The sequence below is a fragment of the Enhydra lutris genome, unplaced genomic scaffold, assembly GCF_002288905.1.
Source record: "Enhydra lutris kenyoni isolate GAN:26980312 unplaced genomic scaffold, ASM228890v2 scaffoldscaffold94, whole genome shotgun sequence".
Classification (NCBI taxonomy): Eukaryota; Metazoa; Chordata; class Mammalia; order Carnivora; family Mustelidae; genus Enhydra; species Enhydra lutris.
The window spans coordinates 1,346,130-1,368,018 of NW_019154178.1; the positions used below are offsets into that span (position 1 = coordinate 1,346,130).

A 21,889-nucleotide genomic window follows, 5' to 3' on the forward strand; every position below is an offset into this window, starting at 1 on the left:
CGTACCCTCGTGTGCGACCTGTGAGTTGGGGGCTAAGAGCGGTCGCGAGTGGTTAACCAGCTGAACTGAAAAAGGAAAAAAAGGAAAGAGAAGGAGACCTTGACACAAACTGGATGCAGAAACAGTCCCAAAGGGAAAAGAAAGCCTAGCTCGAGGGGCGCCTGGGGGGCCCCGTCGTTGGGCGTCTGCTTTCGGCTCAGGTCCTGTGATCGAGCCCCGCATCCGGCTCCCTGCTCAGCCGGGAGCCTGCTTCCCCCTCTCCCACTCCCCCTGCTTGTGCTCCCTTTCTCGCTGTGTCTCTGTCAAATGAATGAATACAATCTTACAAAAGAAAGCTGGCATAGCTCGAGTATGACTACGTGCAAGTCGGGACTTATCGGAGGGGACAGGGATGGGGGATAGTCAGATGGCGATGAGATGAGTTAGCCAGAAGTGGTTTAGGGAAGGTTCCCGAAAATAAGAGAGGAAGTGTAATGAGGGGGCTGACGGGACGACTGGAGGGTCCCTTCCTCTTCCGCTAACACCCTCCCAGACCGTCCGTGTGCGCAGCAGGCACTGACTGCGTGTCCTGCAGGTGTCCGGCAGGTCTGGCGTTGTGCCGGGCGCAAGACCCCTGTTCTTCAGAGCCCTCGGGTGCAATGGGAGAGAAAGCCTCGTGGCCACCGCCTTCGGGCGTGCTGTAGGAAGCCTAGACCAGACCCCGGCTGGGGAAAGGAGACTTGGCAACGTGTTTCTGGGTTTCCTAGAAGAGCTGCCCCGGGAACCAGCCGTCAGGAGGAGCTGGACAGGAATGCCCCGCAGAAGAGTATTTGCAGAGGGCTAGGGGCAAGGCAGAGCACAGCATTTCAGCAGGACCGGAGGCCCGGCTTCCCAGGGGGGCCATCAAAGCGGGGGGAGGAATTCGAGATGTTTAGGAGCTTCTAGCTCTTGTGTCTGTATGCGGGCATGGGCGAGACGGGCTTTGTGGCTGGGACCCGGGTATTCATCTTTGTGTCCTCAGCGTCCACTCCGTGATGGGTAGGGTCACTCTTGGTGAAGGCTGGCGCAATGACCTCGGAAATGAAACACTAGGGAGAGGGGGATGGAGGAGACGGAAAGAAAGGAATATGCCTGGGAGAGTGCTGAGAAAGAAGGTGAAATGCCCGAAGTCCGTGAGTAAGAGCGGCCATTCCCGCCTCTTCCACTGGTCCTCAATTCCTCGCCCGGGGACCTTCAACTACCTTCCGGTTTTCCCGCCACTCGGGCGACTCCGCCTCCCTGGCGCTTATTGGCTAAAACCCCACCGACGCTAGGCCACGCCCCCTCCGTGACTTTGGCTTGCGTTTCCCCGCCTCCGCCTCTTCCTGCGCTTAGAGCTGCGCCCCCACCTGCCAGGCCACGCCCACGCCGGAGTCTTCCCAGGAGGCGGGCTTCGTTGGCCCCGCCCCCTCCGGAGGCGGCTCCCGCCAGGGGGCGCCGCGCAACCTGTCGGCAGCGGGCTGGCCAGTCTGGCTCACACACCCCCTCCGCCCCGCGCGCCGGCAGCTCGGAGCCCGCACTCCGGGAGGGGCCGGGGTCCGGGATGGCCGCGGCCGTGTCTACGAGTCCAAGCCTGTAAGCCAACGGGCATCATGGAGGCAGAGCAGCGGCCGACGACGGGGGCCGACGAACGGGCGACCCCTGGGCTGGAGGCGGCGCCTTCTGCTGCCCCCGCGCCTGCGGCCGCGGCCTCGCGACCGCTCTCCGGGCCCGCGTCGGGGCCCGAGCCCAAGCGGAGGCAGCTCGGGACGCTGCTCCAGCCCACGGTCAACAAGTTCTCCCTTCGCGTGTTTGGCAGCCACAAAGCAGTGGAAATCGAGCAGGAGAGGGTCAAGTCAGCGGGGGCCTGGATCATCCACCCCTACAGCGACTTCCGGTACTGGGGGCCCGGCAAGGAGGGCGGGGGACACAGATCCCACCCCCAGGGGCCGCGACACGGGGGCAGGGTCCGCCCCCCCTCCACGGACACTCCATTTCCGGCCCAGGGATCCTGGGGTGGGATGTCAGAGTCACTTCCCCCTATCTAGCCTGGGAATTCTTGGGCGAGGGATTCCCAGTCGGAGGCCCTCGGTGCCCTGACACCAGAGCAGACACCGGGGAACCCGGCACTCCCCCTGGACCACAGGATCTACGGGAGTTAGGGACCACTGCCTCCTGCAGTCCTGTCTGCTGGGGATCTGGGAAATTATGTCATGTTCCACGGCTTGGGGTCAGCCTGAGGGAGAAGCCGAGCTCCCGTATCTCCCACCTCGCCCTTGCACCCCCAGCACCCGCACAGGTCAGCAGGACAGGCTACCCCGAGGATGGGGGGGCGGGGGGCAGCAGCCGTTCTTGTCGCTGTCCCTGGTGCTGAAGGCGGGATGCCGCGGGGGCAGGGCCGGGACTCCGAGCGATGGAGGCAGCAGCGCTGGGGCACCGCCGCCCTCCCAGGTGACTATCAGAGAGACGTAGGGACGGACGGTGGAGGTGGGGCTATTTCATAGTCCCCAGCAGGCTGTACCTCTACATCAAGGTCGCTAGGGGAGGAGAGCAGTCCTGTCCTTGGGGGAAATGAAGGACAGCTTTTGGAGGAGGCAAGGATGTGTCCAAAGCACGTAAGGTGGGGAGCAGAATGAGCAGGAAGGGTGAGGCGTGAATCAGGAGCCTGGGAACACAGTAGGAGACCTGGACAGCACTTCGAGTCCACAACCACACACTCTCCCTAAATGCTCCTTTCTCCCATTGTTCCTTCCTCTCCCCTCTTGACTGCCTTATTCCCACCTCACCGGGGCACCTGTTCTAGCCTCCAGTGGTCTCCCTCCCCTCCTCCACGTCACCCTCAGATGTAACCCCAGAAGCCATGTACCCCCTTATTATCATGCTTCTTCCCTGTCCTCTCTCCTGCATCACCCGCTAGGCTTGTGACTGCCTGTGAGTCAGGCTGTGAAGATTCTCCACGGCTGGGCGAGCCCTCCTCTCCTCTCCTCCCCAAGCTCACAGTACAGGATTTCTCCAGTGGCCCAGGGGGTGGAGGAAGAGGGGCTCAAGGATTTGTTGTTGATGGAAAGCACACATTCTGAGGGGCTTCCTGGAAGCCTACATTTTGGATCCCCCATGTTTCTTTCGGAAGCTGAAAAGATTGATTTTGTAGTCAGACTCGGAAGGGGCTGGGCCCTGGTTTGATGCTGTGATTAGGTGTGTCCTGGAATTAAAACCACCATAGCTGCGGTGCCTGGGTGGCCCCCAGTTAAGCGTCCAACTCTTGGTTTCGGCTCAGGTCGTGATCTGAGTCGTGAGATCGAGCTCCACATCAGGCTCCTCAAGCACTCAGTCTGCTTAAGACTCTCTCTTCCTCTCCCTCTGCCCCTCCCCCTGCCTCTCTCTTTCTCAAATACGTAAATAGATCTTTAAAAATGGAAATAAAACCACCACAGCTAATGGGGGCCCTAGAAGGTCCAGTGATCTCTGAATGAAGGCCACCGAGCTTCCTCCTGACCTCTTCTTTCCACAATTCCACCGCAGCTGTGTGGCCCTCTCCTGCCAGTGCCCTTGCCTAGGCTGAGCCAGAGCGCTAGCAGGCACGGAGGGATTAGGGAAGGAAAGGAGTGCAGAGCTTTAAGCTTTGCTGCCTCAGGATCTCCTATGGAGCCTCTCTGGGTGCAACCCTGTCTGAAGGGCTGTGGGGTGGGGTGGACCATCCCTAAAAAGCTCAGTTCAGAGGGGAAGCAGAACAGAGCACCCCACCCAGGAACATAGGCGAGCAGATCCCAACAGAGAACCAGGAACCATGGGTCCAGATGTGTTGGGAAGGAGGGTTGGGGCAGGGAGGGCGTGAAGTCCTAGACCAGGAATGGGCAGAGAGCTGGAGATGGAAGAAGCAACAACCTCTTCAGAAATTTGGGAACAAAAGGTGGGTGAGTCACAAAATCAGCTAGTGCTTGTACAGCACTGTCTTATCCATTGTCTCAGGGGGTATGTTTTCGACAACACTGTGGGGTTAGCACGGGGTACTTTATCTTTTTTTGTTTTTAAGATTTTATTTATTTATTTGACAGAGAGAGATCACAAGCAGGCAGAGAGGCAGGCAGAGAGAGAGGAGGAAGCAGGCTCCCTGCTGAGCAGAGAGCCCGATGTGGGACTCAATCCCAGGACCCCGGGATCATGACCTGAGCCGAAGGCAGCGACTTAACCCACTGAGCCACCCAGGCGCCCCTACTTTATCTTTTTTTTTTTAAGATTTTATTTATTTATTAGACAGAGACCACAAGTATGCAGAGAGGCAGGCAGAGAGAGAGAGGAGGAAGCAGGCTCCCTGCCGAGCAGAGAGCCCAATGCGGGGCTCGACCCCAGGACCCTGAGATCACGACCTGAGAGGAAGGCAGAGGCTTAACCCACTGAGCCACCCAGGCGCCCCTACTTTATCTTTTTTTAACTTTAAAAATATTTAACGATAGTGACATAAAGCACGTACATGGTAAGACATTACGTATATGTTATACATATTAGAGAGATACGTGTGTGTGTAGTGGGATATATATATAGTAGAGATACCTTACCAGTAGGTACAGATACAGTGGACATCTACATAGCGGTACAGTGTATGCTGGAATATTCTATTGCATATATACTCAAAATACATGTGTGTGCACGCACATATACACACACACGTACATACACACATGTATATATAACCACAAAACACACCCGCGTGTAACAGCCGCCCAACAAGGAGAGACTACCTTGCCCATACCCAGAAGCTCCCTTACTGCTCTCACAACCCTTGCCCTAACCTACTATTCTAATTTCTGTGACATCCATGTCCTTACTTTTTTTTTTTTTTTAGTAGTTTCACCACTTTTCTGTGAATCTCTAAATAATGCAGTTTAGTCTTGCCTGTGTTTGACGTTTGTGCAGGTGGGACCCCTCAGTATGTATCATTTTGTTTTCTCTTTCGCTGAGCGCTAGAGCAGTGCGGTGCACTGGTGCTGTGGGCTGTGGCTGTGGGTCCTCCCGGGGCAAGAGTATATCACTGTCTATGACTCCACGCTGTTTAGTCTGGTTATCCACATTTTTGTACTGATGAACATTTCAGATTAATTCCAGATTTCATGCTGCTGCAGACATCCCCATGTGTCTCTCCTGGACCACATGCTTCCCTGGAGTGTCAGTTACTTAGAATGGAACCGCTGGGTTGCAGGGAATGCAAATGTGCAAGGTTATTAGATAATTCCAGACTGTTTTCCCAGATGGTGGTCCCACCTTTCAGCCCCCCCGCCCCGCCCCGGCTGTGAAGGGTCATCACGTTCCCCAGCCGTGGCCGCGCTGGCCTCCCTGCTGTCTGTCTGGCTGGGGCCACCTCGCGGTCTCACTCCCCGTCCGGCCCCCACCTTAGGTTTTACTGGGACCTGACCATGCTCCTGCTGATGGTGGGGAACCTCATTGTGCTGCCTGTGGGCATCACCTTCTTCAAGGAGGAGAACTCCCCACCTTGGATTGTCTTCAACGTCCTCTCGGACACCTTCTTCCTGCTCGACCTGGTGCTCAACTTCCGCACGGGCATCGTGGTTGAGGAGGGTGCTGAAATCCTGCTGGCCCCGCGGGCCATCCGGTCGCGCTACCTGCGCACCTGGTTCCTGGTCGACCTCATCTCGTCCATCCCGGTGGACTACATCTTCCTGGTGGTGGAGCTGGAGCCGCGACTGGACGCCGAGGTCTACAAGACGGCGCGCGCCCTGCGCATCGTTCGCTTCACCAAGATCCTCAGCCTGCTGCGGCTGCTCCGCCTCTCCCGACTCATCCGCTACATCCACCAGTGGGAGGAGGTGGGGCGGGGAGGTGGGCAGGGGGGGCTCGCGTACTCCACGGGACAGCGCTATGGGTGGGGCTCCTGGTGACTTCATGCGGGGAGGCGGCTGGGCGGGCTCTCTCCAGATGGTGGGGCAGACGCGGGGCACAAGGAGGGTTTGGGGGAGGGTGGGGGCGGGGGGTGGGCCCCCCACGCCCCTGAGGGGAGGAGGGTGGAGCACAACTGCGGAGGAAGGCCTGCGGGTTAGCCGGCCCCTGGCAGGGCAGGAGGAACTGGGAGGGGAGCAGGCCGCAGAAGGGCCTGGAGTTGCAGCTTCAAGGGGGCAGAGTTCGGGGGCTCCGAGAGTGGGCCCTGCAATCTCATTGCCTGCGATCCTAACCCCGTTTGACTATTTACTATAGGAGACTCGGTTTCCTCTTCTATAAAATGAAGATGTTAAATAGACTTACGTGTGAGAAGGTTGTAAGGATTCAAGGCAGTAATGGTGGTAAAGCTCCTGGCACAGTGCCTGGAGCCCAGCAAGTTCTCCACTAGTGTTCTGGGGGGGGGGGGGTGCTGTCAGCGTGGACGCCTGCGTGCACGCCTTGGGTGCATTGCGCTGAGAAACACCCTCTTTCTCTCTCCCAGAGGGCGCAGCCTGGGCAGATTGTGCAGTAGAGTTTTTTGAGTTTCTGCTGTGACACTGATTCTGGGCATAGGACTGGCACTGATTTCCCGTATCCATAAGATGAGCGTAGTAACACAGCTGACTTCCGTTGGGCTGTGAGGCTCTCTAGGCATGAATAACAGTCGCACTTAAGGAAATTCGTGGGGGCTGGGGCTAGGCAGAAGAGGAGGACCAGCGGGGCCGGGGGGGCCTGCCCACAGCAGCCGCTGCTCGGACTCCTCAGATCTTTCACATGACCTATGACCTGGCCAGTGCCGTGGTGCGAATCGGCAACCTCATTGGAATGATGCTGCTGCTGTGCCACTGGGACGGCTGTCTGCAGTTCCTGGTCCCCATGCTGCAGGACTTCCCTCCCGACTGCTGGGTCGCCATCAACCACATGGTGGTGAGAACTTCCCACAGCTCTGTCGCTTTGGGCCTTCTCTGGGCTCTTCTGCCCAAACACCAGGGTCAGGAGGCGGGAGACGATAGAGTAAGGATGTGGGGAGGTGAGAAGGGGGGGCTGCCTAGAGGAGGGGATTTCATGTTGTGGGGCACAGCCATGGAGGGCTCCCCCTGCTGTGAAGAGGCCGCGTCTGCCCCGGAAGCCCCCAGAGCCGAGTGTGGAGCAGAGGGGGGGCAGGCGGAAGGACCGAAGGATGGGGGGTGCAGGAGGAGAATGAGGTGCCTAGCTGGGTGACACGCTCTGCCCTCCAGAACCACTCGTGGGGGCGCCAGTATTCCCACGCCCTGTTCAAGGCCATGAGCCACATGCTGTGCATCGGGTACGGGCAGCAGGCGCCTGTGGGCACGCCCGACGTCTGGCTCACCATGCTCAGCATGATCGTGGGTGCCACATGCTACGCCATGTTCATTGGCCACGCCACAGCGCTCATCCAGTCCCTGGACTCTTCCCGACGTCAGTACCAGGAGAAGGTCAGCAGGGGCGGGAGAAGGAAGGGGTGGGCATGGCAGCTCGGCAGAGGTGGGACAGCCCTGCCTGAGGCTGATTCTGATACATGCCCCTGTTGGGTCTCCATGTCCCTTCCCTGCCTTGTGTCCCTTTGTGCCATGCCCCTGTGTGTAACTGTTTCCTTGTTTGGACCTATGTCCCTGTCCTTGGACCTTTCTCTGCCCACGTCTGGGTTTTCCTGGGACTGTGCCGTGTGTCTTCCCCATGACCCGCTGTCTGCCCTTGTGTCTCTGTGTTTCACCCCTTCGGATCTGCCCGGTGCCTGTGGTCGTCCTTCCACGTACCCGCCCCCCCAACCCGTGGCCTGCCCTGCACCTGGCTCTGTGTCCGCCGCCCACGGGCCTCTGGCTGGCCCTCCAGTACAAGCAGGTGGAGCAGTACATGTCCTTCCACAAGCTGCCGGCCGACACCCGGCAGCGCATCCACGAGTACTACGAGCACCGCTACCAGGGAAAGATGTTCGACGAGGAGAGCATCCTGGGGGAGCTGAGCGAGCCGCTTCGGGAGGTGGGGCGGGGCCTGTGGGGCACCCTCCGTGCTAGGGGCTGCTGGTCCATAGGCGCAGCTGCAGGGAGCGGGGCCTGCGGAGGACCGCATCAGAAGCCAGGACTGTGGGGGGCTTATGGGGACTAGGGTCTTTCTGGAAGGTCTTATGGGGAGGGGCTGCAGGGATCTCTGTTTTCGGGGGACGGTCCTTTAGGGGCTTATGGGAGAGCTTTGAAGGCAGGAGCTTAGGGCTTGTCCCAGGCTGACTGCAGCCTCCCTGTCCTTTGGCAGACCGTGGCCCCTGGGGTAGGGCCTCTGGGAACGCATGAGCTCAAGGGGGGGCACCTCGGGGCAGGGGCACCACCAGCTTGACAGGCATCTCCCCTGTCCAGGAGATCATCAACTTCACATGCCGGGGCCTGGTGGCCCACATGCCGCTGTTCGCCCACGCTGACCCCAGCTTCGTCACGGCCGTGCTCACCAAGCTGCGCTTTGAGGTCTTCCAGCCGGGGGACCTCGTGGTGCGTGAGGGCTCCGTGGGCAGGAAGATGTACTTCATCCAGCATGGGCTGCTCAGTGTGCTGGCGCGCGGCGCTCGGGACACCCGCCTCACTGACGGATCCTACTTTGGGGGTCAGCAGGCCTCGGGGAGGATGGGGGGACTGGAGCAGAAGCCAGAGGGCGATTGCTTCCCTGGATCAGGGTCCCTGCCTGGCTGTGTGCAGAACCCCCAGGCCCGCTTACCCAGAGTCTCGGGGCCTGGGGCTCCGCGGCTCTAACTTGCCTCCTGAGGGAGTCTGGTGTGTGGCCAGCTTCACGATTTCTGGGCCAGCGGGCCTTGTAGAACCCCAAAGCAGTGAAACCCAAGGACCCTAGATGATGGAGGAAAGACAGGAATAGAGCCCTGCTGGTCCAGGGGCTTGGGTTCGGGAGCTCCCGGGGGGTATGCCCCCACGGCACCATGCAAGGGTCAGGCCAGGGCCCTGGGGGCCGTTCCACCAGAGGCTGCCCAGGGCCGCTTGAGCCTCTGCCCTGTCTTGGACCCCAAACAACCTGCCGCCCTCTGGCCCCCGTCGTGTTGCCCTTTGCCCTTGGGCTGCCCCTTGGGCCAGAGCAGGGGAGTGGGTATGAATTAAATGGAGCGGGATAACCAGGCGCGTGGGGGCCGGAAAGACCCACCGTTAGTCAGCTTCAGTCTGGAGAGAGTGCGAGGGATTGTAACGGCGCCTGTGGAGAAAGAGAACACTTGGGGTTTTTAAGGGACCCTGGTGTGGGTGGGGAGGAGCCTGAGGAGCGCGAGGGAATCTGGGGCCGGCGGTTCTGAGGACCTTCTCCCACTTCGGACAGAGATCTGTCTGCTGACGCGCGGCCGACGCACAGCCAGCGTCCGGGCAGACACCTACTGCCGCCTCTACTCGCTCAGCGTGGACCATTTCAACGCGGTGCTGGAGGAGTTCCCCATGATGCGGCGGGCCTTCGAGACCGTGGCCATGGATCGGCTGCGCCGCATCGGTGAGGCTGGTCTGCCTGCCCCCGGGGTCCTGGCTGTACCCCCGCCCCACCCCATAGCAAGGCGCCCCTGCCTCCCAGGGCCCGGGCTCTAGGGCATCAGCGTCACACCCCAGCCCACCCTGTTCTCAGCAGATGCCCCCACGAGACTTTCAACACCGTGTCTTACTGTCCTTGTCACTCAGTGTCTCCTGCCCCTGGAGATACGGCCCGGAGTCCCCATGCGGAGAGTCCTCCTTCCCTGAGTACCTGTCCCTGACCCGCACCATCTCTGATATGTACTCTTGTACACTGGGCCCTGACCCTCTTTCTCCATCCCCGCCCCCACCCTGCTGCCCTCCTCTGCCTCCGTCTTGTTCTCCTCCTGCTCTCCGGTACCCGACCTTCCCCTTGGACTCCTTCCCTCTCCTCCTTCTCCTGCTGGGACCCCGTCTAGGCAAGAAGAACTCCGTGCTGCAGCGGAAGCGTTCTGAGCCCAGTCCAGGGAGCAGCGGGGGTACCATGGAGCAGCACTTGGTGCAACACGACAGGGACATGGCCCGGGGTGTTCGGGGCCTAGCCCCAGGCACAGGAGCCCGGCTCAGCGGGAAGCCGGTGCTGTGGGAGCCACTGGTGCACGCACCCCTGCAGGCAGCCGCAGTGACCTCCAGTGTGGCCATCGCCCTGACTCACCAGCGGGGCCCTCTGCCCCTCTCCCCTGACTCTCCAGCCGCCCTCCTTGCTCGCTCTGCTCGACGCTCTGCAGGTTCCCCAGCCTCCCCACTAGTGCCTGTCCGAGGTGGCCCTCTGCTGGCCCGGGGTCCGTGGGCCTCTACCTCCCGCCTGCCTGTCCCACCTGCCCGAACCCTCCATGCCAGCCTGTCCCGGGCCGGACGATCCCAGGTGTCCTTGCTGGGTCCCCTCCCAGGAGGAGGTGGACGGCGACTAGGACTTCGGGGCCGCCCACTCTCAGCCTCCCAACCCTCTCTGCCTCAACGAGCAGCCGGGGATGGCTCTCCTGGGCGCAAAGGCTCAGGAAGTGAACGCCTGTCCTCCTCAGGGCTCCTGGCCAAGCTTCCAGGGACAGCCCAGCCCCCCAGGCCATCAGTGCCTGAGCCAGCTGCCCCTCGGGGCCCCCAGCTCTCTGCCAACATGTGAAACCCCTGAATGAGCTCTTGGGGGCAGCGGTGTATACCCAAGGGCAGACGCCTCTTGGGGAAGGCCAAGGAGACCTAAAACGTGGCCCTGTGGAAATATCTCCCTTTGCTACCAAGAAGATGGTCTCTGTCCTCAGCTCAGGCCCCCTGCAGCCTGTCTGAGGTCCTCCTAACCCATTCGCCCACTCATCAAGTGTACTGAGCGTCCGCCATGCTCAAGAATTGGTCTTCACTGCCAAGTACAATGACTCCAAGGCCTCTGAGGAGGGTGTTCCCCGGGCATGGTCCCGCTGGTGCAGGCTCAGGCCCAGGCCCCCAACTCACCAAGCACAACTCCTTGCCACCACCATCACTGCCAAGCAACTACAAGTCTCTGTTTCCCCCCAGTGACCCTGCAGGTGCTGTCGGCTGCGTTTGTCCTCTGCGTCCCCATCACAGCTGGGCACTGTCAACCGCCTGTGCCTCTGCTACTGTCAACAGACATCTTGGCTCCCCAGTCTGGGCCTCTGCCTTCACTGCCAAGTGCGGGCCCTCCCCCTCACTACCCCCCAAGGGGGAACACGTCTCCTGTCAAGTCCCTTCCATTATCTGCCCCCGGGCTAGAACTATCTTTTTGTAGACGGGGTGTGGGGGGCCTCCTCCCTGTGCCCCTGTCCCGCTGGGGTCCCCCTTGAGGCTAAGGGATGGTTGGCACCTCCCTCATTAATGTGCTGGCCTGGATCCCCCCAGGCAGGGGGCAAGTGGCTGAAATCCCCAGATGGCATTTTTTCTTTCCTTCCTCCCTCCTTTCCTTTCTTGTTTATTATTATTCAATCACATAATAATTGTATTTATTCATTTGCTAGTTTCATTTATCATTAGTTCATTTTATTCAGCCTTCCTTTATCCATCCCTCCCCACTTCTCCTTATAGGGACAGAGGAAGGAGCAGGGGCCCCATGCCAGCTCTTGTGGTCCTGGCTCAGCTCCAACACCGGGCAGCAATCCTGAGCCCTCTCCCGACCTAGGGAGCGACCTAGGGAGTGGCAGGAGAGCTGCCCCAGCGAGCGGGGAGGAGGACTCTTGCTACTTTTAGGGGCTCTTCTGAGTTGACTGCTGGTGCAAGAGTGAGGGGAGGACCCGAGGTATCCAAGCCTGGGGAAGGGTAGGCTAGCCAGTACCAAGAGAAATCTCTTGCCCCTCTCCTCTGTCCCATGCCTATTCTACAGTATCAGCAAATGGGGACCAGGACCCTAAATCTTTCCTTTTGAGCATAGTGTCCTGGGGTTTTATAATTGCTCCCAAACAGCTGGGTTGAAAAGGAAAATAGAGCTACTCATTTGGGCTCCTGGTTTGTGTGGGGGAGCACAGCATGAAGGAGTTTCTGGGTGCAGGACAAGACCGCAGGGCATCGGGACCGCAAGGCATGAGGTGGGCAGGGAGGGGCCTGCAAACCCCACAGAGGTTGTAAAAATAGTGACAAGATGAGCCCCCACCCCACTCCCCGTTCTCAGGCTCCCCAGCGCTCATCCAGCCTCGCTTCCCCAAAAGGGTGGCACTTCGATGTCACTGTCCGTCACAATGGAGGAAAAGGGGGAGCTGTCCTGGGGGGCGCCTCAGATCATCATGGGGGCCACATCAGAGAGTATCAGAATGCACGATAGTGATCTTGTGGGGACTGCCCTGTGCCCCTCGCCCCACACCCTACGGGTACAGGAAGCCCAGGGGAATCAAATTAACCAGCTAAACTAGGATTAGGGATCAGAGCATCTTAGGGCCCAGCTAAGAGTGTGGGGCACAGGGGCTGGTGCTGCCAGATGTCCTGTGCTGCTCTGGACACAGCCCTCCAGGGCCTGCGTGAAGGGGAGGGGAGCAAGTGTGGCCTGGGCAGGGTATCTGTGGGGGGAGGGGGCTGGCTCATGGGGCGTCTCAGGGTACGCTCAGAACTCGCATGATGTTGGTGTAGCCAGACCCAGGTCGCCAGCCTGTCACCACGATCACCAGGTCCCCCACGCGCAGGAAGCCGCGGAGCTTTCCTGGCAGGGGCGCAGAGAGAAGGCGACAGTCAGACACTGAGGGACGGAGACCAGCCCTGTTGTGAGAACCGGCCACCACCCTCCACCTCCTCCAGGGCAGCCCTGAGGGGCCCTGGTGATGCTGTGGGGACCGCAACCCCTGCAGGACGCTAGAGCTGCAGGCGTGTCCCGGGCTGGCGTGGGCTGTGCGGCTAAGGAGCCACGCTGTCCACCTCTGTGGCTATGTTGGAAGAAGAGGTGGGGTATGATCAGTCGGGAAATCAGAGTTTCATTCCAGCCTGGGGGTGGGGGGGCCGGATCCCCCGTGGACTCTCACCTCTTACTCTGGCCGCCTGTGCGGGTAGCAGCCAGGCTGACCGCTCCTCTACTGCTCCCCTCCCCAACATGCCCCCCGGCCCCTGCCTCCTCCCCAGCCTGTCCCTCCGACCCCCGGAGGCCAGGACATCTCTGTGTCTTTGTGAACCTCTCGGAGAGACTCTGGCACCAGGGGAGAGAAACAAGGCCCTTTGAGTGGGTGTGGAAGGTGAGGCCAGGGGACTGAAGGTGCCAGCCCAGGGCGGGGAGGGCAGGGGGAGGGAAGCGCGGGCGGCTCACCGCTTCCGATGCCAAACTGCACCCGGCGGTCCACGTCATCCGCCCAGACGGCCTCCGGAGGGTCGCTGTAGAGCAAGGGAAACACCCCCCGGCACAGGTGGGCCTGCCGGGCGGCCTGGGCAGAGCGGGTGACAGCAATGACCACTGCCCGAGGTCGGTACCGGGACAGCAGCTGTGCTGAGCTGAAGGGGTTGGAGAAGGTCTCAGAACAGGGAAAGGGTGTGGAACCAGGAAACGGGTTTGGGTTTCGGGCCCCGGGAGTCGCAAACAAGCTGTGCAGCCCTGGGTGAGCGATCATAGTCCTCGGGGCCCTGCTTTTCCCACCTGTAAAATGGGCATAAGAGCGCCTGCCCTCCTCACCACACAAGGCAGATCAAAGAATGAAGGACAGAGCAGAGCAGATAATAAGAAACTTCTGGAGAAGCATAAAACCCTTCTGAGAAGGTACCTAGACCTAGTACTTAACTCACAAATGTCTCTTGTTAATCCTTGAAACCCCATGAGGAAACGGAGATCTGCAGCGGATCATAGCTGATTTCAGAGCAAAGACTTGGACTAAGGCCTTCTGGGCCCTTCGGCAACACCTCAGCACTGCAGGGCTTGTGGGCTCTAAAAGCAGGGTCCTAAAGTGTCCTGGCGCCCTTCCAGCCCCCTGGAGCTCACTGGGGCACGTCCCCCTGCTCCAAGATCTGCCCCTCCTGGCCCCCAGCTACCTCTCCTTTTGCCACAGAATGATGCTCTTCGTCTCCTACGTCAAGACAAAACCCAAGCCTGGGGCCCATCCCAGCCTGCCCCTGGCCCAAAGCTCTGTCTTGGTGTTGCCAGGGTCCATCTCACCGGCCAGTCGTAGTCAGCACGACGATGGCAGCTGCACAGCACTTGAAGGCGGCCTCCACGGCACCTATGGCGGTGACCTCAGTGGGATCGCGGCTCAGGGGTGCGGCCCGGCGCAGCTCCTCAAACAGCTGCCGGTGATACACAGCAGCCTCTGCCTCCCGAGCTATCTGCAGGCACCAGGAAGTCAGCCAGGGGCGGGCCCTGGGCCTGGGAGGGGCTTGGGGCCCCGGAACCGGAACCAGAACCGAGCTCCTACCGCATGCTGCATTTTTACTGCATCCACTGGGAATAGGCCCTTGGCGGTCTCCCCCGACAGCATGATGCAGTCCGCTCCGTCCAGCACAGCGTTGGCCACGTCACTCGTCTCTGCCCGGGTGGGCCGCGGCTTGGTGATCATGCTCTCCAGCATCTGGGCGACATCGGGGGATCAGAGCTGGACGACTCCCATCTGACCTGGGACCCTGCCCCAGCTACTTCTCTGCCACCTTCAGAGGGCCCCGAAAGCCAGGGTCATGGTCACAAAGTATGTGATTCTGGTTCCTTATCTGAAAATGGGGCTCACAGAATCTCTTCCCAACTTCGTTGTTTGAGGATCAAACATGGGACAGCAGAACGTACTTAGACCTGAGGTATGGGTACCCGCCCTCAGGCATCCCCAACACCCCGAGAAGGCCCAGGGCCCTGAGGGCTCACTCCAGACCTGTGTGGCGCAGACGACCGGCTTGCCCGCCAAGTTGCACCGCCCGATCATCATCTTCTGGGCAAGGAAAACCTTCTCGGCTGGGATCTCGATGCCCAGGTCGCCCCGCGCCACCATGATGCCATCGCTCATCTCCAGGATTTCATCAAACCTGGGCGGTTGGGGGAGTCAGGGCTGGGGAAGAGCCAGGAGATTCCAGGGAGAGGAAGACTGGAGAAGAGGAGGGTGGTGGGGATGGCTAGGGCCTGCTAGGGACAAAAACCAAGCCTCACTTCTTCACGCCTTCGTGGTTCTCGATTTTGCTAATGATCTTGATGTGGCGTCCTTCGGGCCCCAGAGCAGCCCGGATGGCAGCCACGTCACTGGCTTTCCGCACAAAGGAGGCAAAGATGATGTCCACGTTATGCTGCACCCCAAAACGGAGGTCCAGAACATCCTGCTCGGACAACCCGGGCAAGTCCACCTCGGCACCTGGCAAGTTCACACCCTTCCGGCTGCCCAGGAGGCCTCCACTCTCCACCTGGGTCTCCAGCCCATCCGGACCTGCAGGCATGGAAAGAGCCCGCTCAGGTCAGGGGTGAGCCAGGGGCATGGTCCCGGAGAGGGAGCCCAGGTGTTGGGACCCCAGGAGATCAGGAACCCATGTCCTAGTGTCTCTCCACCCTCCACCAGGCCTGGGCACGGAACAGGCCGCGGGTGGACGTCTGTCCAAGAGATAAACCCGGCAGTCCAGCCCCACCCAGGGTTGAGCCCACAAGTGTGGACCCCAGGAGCTCTGGGGATGGGAGGGGAAGGGTGCTGGCCAGGAGAGAGGGCAGCGGGTCTACCGGGCTAGGGGACCCAGGGAAGGGAGTATGCCCACGTCCCTGCTTGGCTGGGGCAAAGGCTCATCCGCACCGATTTTCTTGACCTGGAGGGAGATGAGCCCGTCGTCTATGTAGATGCGGCCCCCCACCGACACGACTTTGACAATATTGGGGTAGTCCACCCACACGATGTTCGCGTCCCCCCGCGTCCGGAACGCCGGGTCCACGGTCACCAGCACCCGGGAGCCCTTCACTAGCTCCACCTCGGCCTCCGGGCCCTAGGGGCGGGGCCAGAGTGGCCTTGAGACTCGCTTCTTGCCCCACCCTCCCGCGCCCCGCCCCGCCCCGCCCCTCGCACAGCAGGGGGGCGCCCGGGAAAGCCCGCGGCGCGGGGTCCGACTCTCACCCCCAGCAGGACGCCGGTGCGTATTTCCGGTCCCTTGGTGTCCAGGGCGATGGCCACCGGCCGGTAGCCAAGCGGAGAAGTCGCAAAGCTCTCCACCGCCTCCCGGATGTTGGCGATGGACTGAGCGTGGTACTGGGGACGAGCGGGCAGCGATGTCGGGGGAAGGCGGCAAGGACCCCCACCACCCCCCGCCACCGGCGAGCTTAGCCCCGCCCCCTCCCCTTAGCCCCGCCCCGGACCTCGTGGGAGCCGTGCGAGAAGTTGAGGCGCGCGATGTTCATCCCGGCCTTGATCATTTCCTTGAGGCGCTCCACCGAGTGCGAGGCCGGCCCTGCAGCGGGGAGGCCGCTCTGACCGCCGTCTGCCCGTCCGCGGCCGCCCCGCCGCCCGGCCTTTACTCCGGACGCAACCTCCGCTCACAGGTCAGCCAGCACCTGCTTGTCCGGGGTGCCCGGGGCGGGCGTCCTGAGCGCGGCTGAGCGGGCGGTGTTGGCAGCGGGTGGCCGCGGCGGAGGGGGAGTCCCCCGGCGCGTGAGGGGCACGGCGGGAGGTACCGTGCCTGGTGAGGGCATCTGGGGTCCGTCTGGGCCCGCAGAGCTGAGAGGCCATACGCACGGCGGAGAGGCGATCTTTGCTGAGCTGGCCGGGCCGCTGGGAGCCCGCCGGACCCGCCTCTCCAGTCCCTGCCCAAAGCCAGCGCGCGTGAGGCCCCTTTCTCAGCTGCTGAAGACGGAGTCGGCACTGCGCCGGCCTGTGGCACCAGCGGGCGCCCTGCTGTCGATCACGGCCATCAGCACGGACCCCGCGGCTCCTTCCTCATGACATAGCCTCTGAGCCTCAGGACCCCCTCCAGCCACAGCCCTATCCTTTGCTCTTCTCTGCCTCAAAACTCATTGCAAGGACCCTCCGCGCTCGCAGCTGCGGGCCTCCCTCCTCCCCGCTTCTCCCGGGCTCACACTCCCTGCGGCGCGGGCCTCTCTGCTGCCGCTCTTCCTGCCAGGGTCGCCAAGAACCTCTGTGCCCTGGCTGAATGCAGGGATCGCTTCTCAGTGCGCATTCCGGCTGGCGGATCCACAGCTCCGGACCCCGCGCTTGCCGCAGCTTCCTCACCTGGCGCGCAGGGCATGCCCCCTCTCCTGTTTCCTCCCACCCCACAGGCCGCCGCTTCTCAGCCCTGCCCCCCCCCCCGCCCCCAACATTAGCTGGCTCATTCTCCTCTCTGTCGTTTTCCCTACACTCTCGGGGGGTGGTCTCACCTAGTCTCAGGGCTTTAAGTACCATCGACATGCTGATGACTCCCACATGTATATCTGCAGCTCAGACCTCTGCCCCAAACCCAGACTTGTGTATCTGATCACATCTGAAACTGCATGTGCGAAGCCCAGCTCCTGATCTCCTCCCCCCGAAACCTCTGCACTAAGATCTTTGTTGCTCCGTTGATAATGCGTCCTTCTAGTGCCTCACGCTGAAAGCCTTGGGCCCCTCTCTGCTCCCCGTCCCCATGTCCAAACCATCTGGAAATCCCATCGACTCCATCTTCCAAATGCTCTCAGAATCTGATCCCATCTGACCACTGCCACTGCCCCCCCCCACCTGGTCTGAGCCAGAAATGTCACAGCAGCCGTTCCTGCTCTGGCCCCCAGGGCCACCCTCCACCTCTTCCCAGGCAGTCCATCACAGCATAAGAGCGAGTCACTCTCCTTCCAGCACTGGCGGCCCTCTCCCACTTCTCCAGAGGAAAACTGAACTCAAACTCTAAGAATGGCTTGTAAGCCCTGATCTCCTCCCCTACAATGTTTTCACTTTGCTACTCTTTCCCCCAGGTGGTTTCTAACGGTTCCAGCATCTTTGACTCGGGACCCTTGCACTGGCTGCTTCCTTGTCTGGAACCCAACCCCCAACCTTGAGCCTCCTCTCATCTCCTTCACGCCTTTGCTCAGATGTAATTTTCTGAACAACGGTTCCCCGACCCCCACATGGGGCCACGGCCTTCTGCCCTCGAGCCTCTGCTGCCCCTTGCAATGCTGTGTTCCTTGTGTCCATAGTTCCTACCACTTTCTCACATATTAAACGATCTTTTTCTTTGTAAGTTAGTATGTTTGGTATTTATTGTCTCCCCCAGCTAGACAGTCAGCCCCTCGAGGACGGGGATCTTTGTTTACATTACCGATCAGCTCCCAGGGACCCAAACCTTGGCTACCAGACCCCCCGCCAGTATTTGCTGAATGAATGACTCTGTCAAACACAGAGTGGTCTCAGAGGAGACAGCAGGTGGGGAAGCATCTTGAGAAACCTTTGAGGGGTCTCTGAGGGTTTCTCTGATTCCTGGCTGGGGGCACTCACCGATGGTGGCAATGATGCTTGTGCTGCGGGCCGTCACGGGCTCTGAGTCAATGTCCAGCAGGCAAAGGTGCTCGAGAAAGGTGTCTGCCATCGCGGCCGACAGCTGCTGCCGCTGGAAGAAGGCCGTGCCCAGCTCCTGGGTCAGCTGGGCCACGCTGGCCCGCCGCAGGTACCCCGCTGGCCCTGCAGTGGAAGAGGGCTGTGTGGGCCGCTGCCGCACCCCACTCCCTTCACCTCAGCACACCCCAAGTCCCCTTTGTCCGTGCCAGGTTTCACAGAGCCCTTCCTAGAAGACAGGCACTACACAGACATTATCTGAGAGATGGGCTTCGCATCCAGGCCTGGCCGGCTCTAGGCTCTGGTTCTTGACCAGCCAGCTCTCCGAGCCCTCCCAGCCCTGACCCCCTGCCCTTCAGCTGCTGGCTTCCCGCAGCCTCAGCCCTTCGCTCTATCTAGTCCGGAGCCGCTGCTCACGCTTGCCCTGTCCCCTTTCCTAAGCTCCCCGTTTTCTTCCTTCCAATTGGCTGGCTTCCCGACCCCCTCCTCTGAGTTTCCCCAGTCCCTTCAATGCCTCTCCAGTCCTAGGATCCCTGTGGCTTGCCCGGCCCTGCCCAGAGGAGCCCCAGTCCCAGCCATACCCTCCATGGCCCTGAGCCCCTGTCCCTGGGGGTCTGCTGCACGCTGTTGGGCTGCGAGAGGCACGCCGGGCTGAGGGAGCAGTCCTGCATGCTGGTTAAAATGTCACGACCAGGGGCCAGAGTCCAGGCAACACGGGAGTGCCCCATGGCTCCCAGGCTGCAGGACAGCCCATGCCCCGCCCCGCCTACAGAGGCTGAGAAAGAGGCTCGGACCAGAGCCCAAAACTGAACACAGGGGACACTCCAGTGAGCAGAGACCCCCACCCCCACCACCGAGGCCCTCTTGGCCAGCAGCAGACATTGGTCATGTGTGTCCCCACCCCGCTCCTGATTTCCACCCTCATTCCCTACCCTGTTCACTGGCTTCCCCTTTCCTTACCTCCTGGAGCCCCGATCAGGATGGACTTTGCTAAGTCCCTTTGGGACTTAGAGATCCTTGAGCAAAGCTCTTGGGCGTGTATGTTCTCCTGGCTGGACATGCTTACAAAGTGAGAGGCTGTGGAGAGAGGGGGAGAGAGGAGGACAGATCTGCTGGTCTTATCTAAGGGAGACAGAGAAAAGAAAAGGGGCACACCCAGCGGGCTGTCCCTGTCCCCACAGGGTCCCTCCCCCAACTTGCTGGCTCACCACCCCATCTTCTGGCATACCCCCTCTGTCATCCATTTTTTCTGATAAGTTTCCAATTCATTCATGCTGTCATCAGCCTGAATAGAGATTTTGGTGATACGGCCCCTTTTCCTTTGTACTTTGCAGTAGTCCGAGATGAATCTAGGAAGGAGGGGGTTATGGTGGGGACTGGAGCCTGAAGGAAGGGGATGGGGAGCACCGTGACAATGTGCTGGGATTCTCTGGCAGGCCTCTGACAGCATCACAGCCACTGTAACACAGGCCGCCATTTGCTTGCTGGCCAGTATTTGCTGAACACCTAGTCTGTGCTGGGTCCCAAGGACGCAATGGTGAGCAAAACAGACAGGGCCTCTAGCCTTCTAAGGGATTTCCAGTGTGGGGACACTGACAATGGACAAGCACCACTGGCACCCGGCCGGCTCAGTAGCAAGAGCGTGCGACTCTTGATCTCAGGGTCCTGAGTTCAAGCCCCAAGTTGGGAATAAGAGATGACCGATAGAAACCTTAAAAAATAAATAAATAAAACAGGCACCAAAAAAATGAACATTAACCACAAATTTGGTGTTTTTGTAAGGTTTTCTTTTTCTTTTCTCTCTTTTTTAAAGATTTTATTTATTTATTTGACAGAGAGATCACAGGCGGGCAGAGAGAGAGGGGGAAGCAGGCTCCCCGCTGAGCAAAGAGCCCGATGCGGGGCTCGATCTCAGGACCCTGGGATCATGACCTGAGCTGAAGGCAGAGGCTTAACCCATTGAGCCACCCAGCTACCCCTAAGGTTTTCTTTTTTTAAGAGAAAGAGTGCTCTTGTATGTGTGTGAGGGGAGAGGCAGAGGGAGAGAATCTCAAGCCGGTTCCCTGCTGAGCCCTGAGCCAGGGCTGGAAGCAGGGATCTGTGATCTCACAACCCTGAGACCCGGGCCTGAGCCACCCAGGTGTGCCCATAAGCACAAGCTTTGTAAGTGCTGTTAAGGATTTGACCGGGGCACAGAACAGCAGAGCCACCTGGGAGAGGAGAGAGACACGTGTTGTAGATGAGGTGGTTTGGGAAGGCCTCTGACATGGGGAAGTATTTCAGCTGAAACTGGAAGGATGAGAAGGATCTAGTGGGGACAACTTGAAGCGAGCAGTTTTCTGTGGGGTTAGGGGTCTACCTGTGGCATCTCTGAGGAAGGAAAAGGCCCAGTGCGACAGAGAGAGAAGGCTGCTCTGGGACGGGTGCCTGCAGGGAGGAGGCAGCAGGCTCTGGTCGCACAGGGGCGCAGTCCCTGTGAGGCTGGAGACCGGAAGCAGGAACTGGGAGGGCACCAGTTTCAGCCAGCAGACTGATAATACCCAGCACATGCTCTAGATCCCTCCAACTGGCGGGTGGAGATCACAGAGCAGCAGCCAGACCGGAGGCTGTAGGATTGATCTGGGCGGGAGGCGACGCCTAACGGCAGCAGTAGACACATTGAGAGGGAGACAGATCTGAGGCGTCTCTGGAGAAGGGCACAGAGGGCAGAGGGACAGATGCGGGGAGAGGGGGAGGGAGGCTTCCATCCCCTGAAGGAGGGTGCTGGTCTGGTGCGAGCAACTGGGTAGATGGCGGTGCCATTTACTGAGACTGGGGGAAGGACAGGTTTGCAGGGGAAACATGCAAGGTTTCAGTTTTAGAAAGGCTACGTTTGAGGGACGCCTGGGTGGCTCAGTTGGTTGGGCAGCTGCCTTCGGCTCAGGTCATGATCCCAGCGTCCTGGGATCGAGTCCCACATCGGGCTCCTTGCTCAGCGGGAGCCTGCTTCTCCCTCTGCCTCTGCCTGCCACTCTGTCTGCCTGTGCTCACTCTGACAAATAAATAAAATCTTTAAAAAAAAAAAAAAGAAAGGCTACGTTTGAGCTGCCAATCAATCGTTAGAATCAACAGGCAGACAGTAGGACCTGTCCACCAAGCACTTGTGGAGGGCTGGGACAGTGTTCTACATCTCCCGGGCAGGTTCTCTATCACCATGACAACCGGGAAGGAAAGGGGGATTGAGAGCTGGTTTGACGGCGAGGGAGCTGAGGCTAGGAGGGTTGGCTAGGCATCTTCTGCCACTCCAGATCCTTTCTCCACCCTTGTCCACTCTGTCTGGGGCTGGGAGGCTGAAGGCCTTGCCCAGGGCTTCCATCCGGCGTGGCCAGGGGCACCAATAGAAGATGAGACAAGAGGAGAGGAAGGCTGGGGATTTCCCCTCTCCTTCTTCCAGCCAGGTTGTTGGTCACAGCTCCAGCCAGGGACCCTCTCCAGATTCTAGGACCCATTCTCTCCCCATGCTCTGGGCTCCTAAAGGTGGTACTAAGCCCACTGTTATGTAATGCTGTACCCCTGGGGGTTTCACAGCATCGGTGCACA

The 21,889-nt window shown here is 60.1% G+C and overlaps 2 protein-coding genes across 2 annotated transcripts; one reads left to right on the plus strand and one right to left on the minus strand.

The window, feature by feature from the left end:
- The first annotated feature begins 1,610 nt into the window (after positions 1-1,610).
- LOC111138975 (hyperpolarization activated cyclic nucleotide gated potassium channel 3) lies at positions 1,611-10,554 on the plus strand. Its single transcript, XM_022491030.1, has 8 exons — positions 1,611-1,894; positions 5,390-5,819; positions 6,694-6,855; positions 7,167-7,385; positions 7,783-7,929; positions 8,301-8,541; positions 9,256-9,420; positions 9,854-10,554. The coding sequence occupies exons 1-8, from the start codon at positions 1,611-1,613 to the stop codon at positions 10,552-10,554; spliced, it is 2,349 nt and encodes a 782-aa protein (XP_022346738.1).
- Positions 10,555-12,454: 1,900 nt separating this feature from the next.
- On the minus strand, positions 12,455-19,370 carry LOC111138942 (pyruvate kinase, liver and RBC). Its single transcript, XM_022490965.1, has 11 exons — positions 19,271-19,370; positions 18,254-18,436; positions 16,150-16,241; positions 15,911-16,042; positions 15,596-15,782; positions 14,971-15,241; positions 14,699-14,849; positions 14,255-14,407; positions 13,999-14,165; positions 13,162-13,343; positions 12,455-12,567 (listed from the first exon to the last, which is right to left on the minus strand). The coding sequence occupies exons 1-11, from the start codon at positions 19,368-19,370 to the stop codon at positions 12,461-12,463; spliced, it is 1,725 nt and encodes a 574-aa protein (XP_022346673.1). The 3' UTR covers positions 12,455-12,460.
- Between the last annotated feature and the right edge of the window lie 2,519 nt (positions 19,371-21,889).

What these genes read in the sequence shown, in the direction of transcription:
- LOC111138975 (XM_022491030.1), top strand. Translation starts at nt 1,611, where the DNA reads ATGGAGGCAGAGCAGCGGCCGACGACGGGGGCCGACGAACGGGCGACC. An exon ending in TCGCCATCAACCACATGGTG is followed by an intron (nt 6,856 to 7,166) that starts GTGAGAACTTCC and finishes TCTGCCCTCCAG; the next exon opens with AACCACTCGTGGGGGCGCCA. An exon ending in GACGTCAGTACCAGGAGAAG is followed by an intron (nt 7,386 to 7,782) that starts GTCAGCAGGGGC and finishes CTGGCCCTCCAG; the next exon opens with TACAAGCAGGTGGAGCAGTA.
- LOC111138942 (XM_022490965.1), bottom strand. Translation starts at nt 19,370, where the DNA reads ATGTCCAGCCAGGAGAACATACACGCCCAAGAGCTTTGCTCAAGGATC. An exon ending in AAGCATCATTGCCACCATCG is followed by an intron (nt 16,242 to 18,253) that starts GTGAGTGCCCCC and finishes TCCCCGCTGCAG; the next exon opens with GGCCGGCCTCGCACTCGGTG. An exon ending in GCAGTTTGGCATCGGAAGCG is followed by an intron (nt 12,568 to 13,161) that starts GTGAGCCGCCCG and finishes CGCCCCTGCCAG; the next exon opens with GAAAGCTCCGCGGCTTCCTG.